General features: G+C 29.9%; 1 protein-coding gene across 1 annotated transcript; it reads left to right on the forward strand.

Annotated features, from left to right (window-relative positions):
- Positions 1-103: 103 nt before the first annotated feature.
- Positions 104-3,201, forward strand: LOC112592907 (glycoprotein 3-alpha-L-fucosyltransferase A-like). The gene is made up of 5 exons (XM_025337069.1): positions 104-132; positions 420-453; positions 540-850; positions 1,506-1,930; positions 2,780-3,201. Exons 1-5 carry the CDS (start codon positions 109-111, stop codon positions 3,081-3,083), a joined length of 1,098 nt encoding a protein of 365 aa, XP_025192854.1. The 5' UTR covers positions 104-108; the 3' UTR covers positions 3,084-3,201.
- Positions 3,202-4,768: the final 1,567 nt, after the last annotated feature.

A 4,768-nucleotide genomic window follows, 5' to 3' on the forward strand; every position in this document is an offset into this window, starting at 1 on the left:
TGAAAGATGACAGAGATAAAATTTTTGAATCATCACACCAAACATAAATTGCTAATAATTATTAGATACATAATAGTATTTGTGTTAACATCAATAAGTTTATTTTACATGAATATGATTTATTTCAGAAAAGTAAGTGTAAGCAACTAAAAAAATTGTTTATAAAACTAATTATTATCAACTGGGTATTATATTAAATAGGTAAGGTTAAATTTGAATTATGTCCATGAGATATGAAGGGATTTACAATTTAATTTAAATCAAATTAATTTTCAACATTTTCCAAAGGGGGAAATATGTCTCTCCCTTGTCCCCCCCCAAATGGGCGCCCTTGTATAGTATATATATATGAATTGTATAAGATTATGTATATATAAAAACAATTCAGTTACAGATAAATTTTCTCAATTGTTTTTCAGCAGGATCCCAACTTAACCGTCAGTAATGCAGATTGTAAGATATACCACTAATGCCCAACTGGCATATAATAATATTAAAGTTTGATTAATTTCGTTCGTAAAACGTCGTACTAAATTTAGGTACCGATAACAAATTCACTAGTTCAAGATTGGTGTGGCCGGAACAGTTACCAAGAGGCGACAGAATTAAAGAGCAATTATATTACATACCTAAGGGATACAAGTACCTGGAGACACCAATCAAACGGATTTTAATCTATACAGGCCCTGGCGCTACATGGGAGACGCTTAAAGCTGACCAGGGTGAATTCATTGGATGTCCCGTGAGTCAATGTTGGTTGACCTTAAATAAGTCACTGGGTCCAGAAGTCGACGCGGTGATGTTCAGGCATTTTTACAAACGCCCCGAGTACCAGAGGCCGCCCAATCAGGTAAACAAACTATTAAGGCACTTGTTCGCCAAAAACGATTTTATTCAACGTAATTTAGCATTTGCGTTTACTAAATCATTAAAAGTTTATCAATATTTCCGTTTATTAAGTTTACAAAAAACTAATCCATATAGAAATATTTTTGATTTTGGCGTTAATATAACGTTGTTTTTTACAGTTCAATATCCGAAAATTTAATAATAAAATCCTAACAATTGTTTGCCCTTCTATATTCATGTATTGCCTTCTCGTCCATTAGATTTATGAAATAAATAATTAAATATTCGCGGATTAAAAGTAAAAACTATCAAATATTCATATTCTTAATGAGTCTTATTCTTAAGTTTAAATATATATAATAAAAGTGGCATCACAAAATATCTGTAAACTGTAATGATCTATTTTTATGCAACGTTCTTTATCCAAATGTATTCATGTTTGATGTTACCCTTATCAAATACAATTGTAAAAAGGATAGATGTATATATAAATATATATTTGATAAATTTGTGTGAGATACAGAGGATTAAAATATTTTCCTATACGCAAGGCTTGTAAGTTATGAGCATAGATAAAATGCCTAGTAATATAATATTGATATAATTTTTTTTTAATACTACTGCGTGCGTTATATTTTTTGTCATTCGTCCTTCAGATTTGGATTTTACTTAACACCGAAGCTCCGCCGCATCCCACTAAAATCGTAAGCGACGCCCACGTAATCAATTGGACAGCTAACTACCGATGGGACAGTGATATCCCAATCCCTTATGGTTATTTCATGAAATATAATTCATCTATGTCTCAAGACGGGGAAAAAAATTACGCTGAAAATAAAACTAAGAAAGTGGCGTGGTTCGTCTCGAACTGCAATCCGAACAGCAATCGTAAGAATTACGTAAACCAACTCGCCCAATACATTTCAATCGACGTTTACGGCAAATGCGGAAAGCTTCAATGTCCCAAGGCAAATGATAAATGCTTTGAGATGCTGAAAAATGATTATAAATTCTATTTGTCTTTTGAAAACTCGCATTGCGTTTATTATGTAACAGAAAAATTTTTCGAGAATGCTCTGAAGTGAGTTCAAAGTTCAATAACTTTATAATATTTTATTATTAGATCTTATAAAACAATTTAATAAATTGAAACCTTATTATTACGTCTATTTTTGATGATCTTATAATAAATCACTTTGAGCGTGAAAGACAAACATTTACACATAACGATCGACTGTCAGTTTGTAGGTATTATACATAAAAAAGGGGGATTACAGAAAAATTATTTTAAATTTCTAATAATAATATTTTTTTTTGTTTTAATTATATTTCATTTTTAAGGACGAGTTGTACACTTATATTTTCAATATAAATAAAAATAAGATACGATCAATTTTCAATAATCAATATTTATGATTTCAAAAATACCTACTAAAATGATTATAAAAGTATGCACGGTACACACTAAAAAAAAAATTAAATCCTTTATTTAACACACTCCGGACTAATTTTGTCCTTTTGGTGGGTCGTTATGATCTAGGGTAGTTTACCATAGGTTGCTATTTTAATCAGTCATAAATGTAAATTTTAAATATAAAAACCAGTTTATACATTTTATCAATAATTGAGCTTTATATTACTCACAAACCGTTGACAATCGTTTCAATAATTGCAGCTGTTATACTATATACCTACTATCAAAATAGAAAAAAATGCATTAAATCAAAATTATATTTGAAAAAGAAACATTTAGTTTAATTAGGTAACTATTAAGCAATTTTATGTCAAATAAATATTATCTACTCTTTAGAAGTAATGCGTTCTCAAAATTCAAAGCCAAAATTTAGGACGTACAAGACTATTATAAAAAACTAGTTTTTATAGTTCTATAAATAATATACAATATATTATATGTTATATACAAATGCAGTTACGACACGTTGCCGATTGTCATGGGACCAAGCCGGAAAGATTACGAATTGATTGCGCCGAGTAATTCATTCATACACGTCGACGACTTCGAGTCACCAAAAAAACTAGCCGATTACTTGCATTTGTTAGACAGCAACCATCAGCTTTACAACGAATACTTCCGGTGGAAAGGCTCGGGCACGTTAACCAGAGACACGCGTTTTTACTGCCGGTTGTGCGCGATGCTCCACGACACGGAACGCGGGCCCCGACATTATGAAGACGTCAACAAGTGGTGGAGAGGCCCGGGCACGTGTAATTAATTATAATAAGGATAGGTCGCACGCACATACCTGTCATGATATAAGCTGACGGGTTAATGTTATGCGACCGAAATTTGTTTTAAATGTTTATTAATAATAAAGAGCGGTTTGTATATTATTATGACGTACACGATGACCGTGTTTTAATTCATTCAATTTTTTTAATTAATTGTTAAGTACAAATTTAACACATTCAGTACCAGTGGTGTATTGGAAGGTATACGTAAGTACCTAGATCACTATTTTTGGATTTATTCATATAGCTTATAGAAAGTTCGTCTATTATGGGCATACGTCAACTGAAAATGCATGTATTAAGGGTAGGTGCAAGCTTCTAGTTTATAATCAGTAATAATTTATTAGTATAAAATAAGTAATAATAATAATAATAATAATAATAATAATAGTATACAATTATTATTTTATTATATACACTATTATATTGTTCAAAAAAAGCCTTAACCCGTTGAAATTCGGAAATTGCCGAGCATGCATATTTTTTAATGCAAATATTAAATATTAGCATCCAATATTATAGAAGATTAAAATGTATGCGTCCATTGTGGATATTCCTCTGAATTTCAAACTGTCAGAATACTACTCACATTCAAACCAAATCTACCTGTTTACATCCTGTTCATCACTAAAATTTCAATTTTGGTTTAACATAAAAAAAAATTCACAATTGTTTAAATATTTTTTGGATAAAGTAAATAAATTTATAAACTATGAAAATAAATTACCGAAATTAAATTTCAAAGGTGTACTAGTCATAAGTTTTTTATATATTGATACATGTATTTGAAGAGAAGAGTGAGTTTTTGTAATAAAAGATAAAGTTTATCAAATACTATTATACTATTGTATTATTATTATTTTAAGTGCGTATACACATAAATTTATTTATCAATACACCACTGTTCATTACAGTGACTAATTGTAACGGATCTCAACTTACTCAAAGAAGAATGTACACTACTCAAACGCCTAATATAAACTTCAGAGACTTAATACGGGAGTTTTTTGTTATGAAAGCTACTCATTTTTAGCATTCAGCCAAATGGTCCTCACTCCTCCATAATTCAATCTTATATAACATTTCGAATAGATGTATTATGTAATATAACAATTTGTATACATTATTAAATATACAGTAAAATTATGTTAATTACTAAATATAACTCTATGATTTTTAACAATGATCATTCCTTCGCCTTTTTATCTTTGAAACCATAGAATATTTCATTTTAAAGTTGATTTACAAAGAATATATAGGTTACTTACCATTGCTCCTTGAATAACCTTTATTAAAAATTACTTTTCTTATACCGTCGTCGGAAACCATATCGCTTGAAGCTAGTTTGTAATTCTCCAACGCGATTTCCTGTTGCTGGTGGCTTCCTGGTCTGCAGTGGAGTTTCACTTTGAACGAAGTTCATAACACTTTCGTCGATCTAACTACCGCGGAAAACAGATATTATTATTATTATAACAGTTTAATTAAGACAGATTAATACAACCAAACAAAAATCAACGGAAATAAAAATAAGAACTATCATAATTAGTAATAACTTAGTACTTATCAAATTATTTTATTCATATCTTTTTATTTCAATATTACTGTACCTTTTCTGTAAAACCGTTGGGCTGAAGTTGTTTAACCGTGTACTCTTCGACGGAAACTT

Source organism: Melanaphis sacchari, unplaced genomic scaffold (genome assembly GCF_002803265.2).
Source record: "Melanaphis sacchari strain LSU unplaced genomic scaffold, SCAv2.0 Contig19_pilon_pilon, whole genome shotgun sequence".
Taxonomy (NCBI): domain Eukaryota; kingdom Metazoa; phylum Arthropoda; class Insecta; order Hemiptera; family Aphididae; genus Melanaphis; species Melanaphis sacchari.

Excerpts from the sequence above, each read along its gene's own strand:
- LOC112592907 (XM_025337069.1), top strand. The coding sequence starts at position 109 with ATGAATATGATTTATTTCAGAAAA. Across the intron at positions 851-1,505 it reads ACCAGAGGCCGCCCAATCAG|ATTTGGATTTTACTTAACAC; the intron begins GTAAACAAACTA and ends TTCGTCCTTCAG. Across the intron at positions 1,931-2,779 it reads TTTTTCGAGAATGCTCTGAA|TTACGACACGTTGCCGATTG; the intron begins GTGAGTTCAAAG and ends ATACAAATGCAG.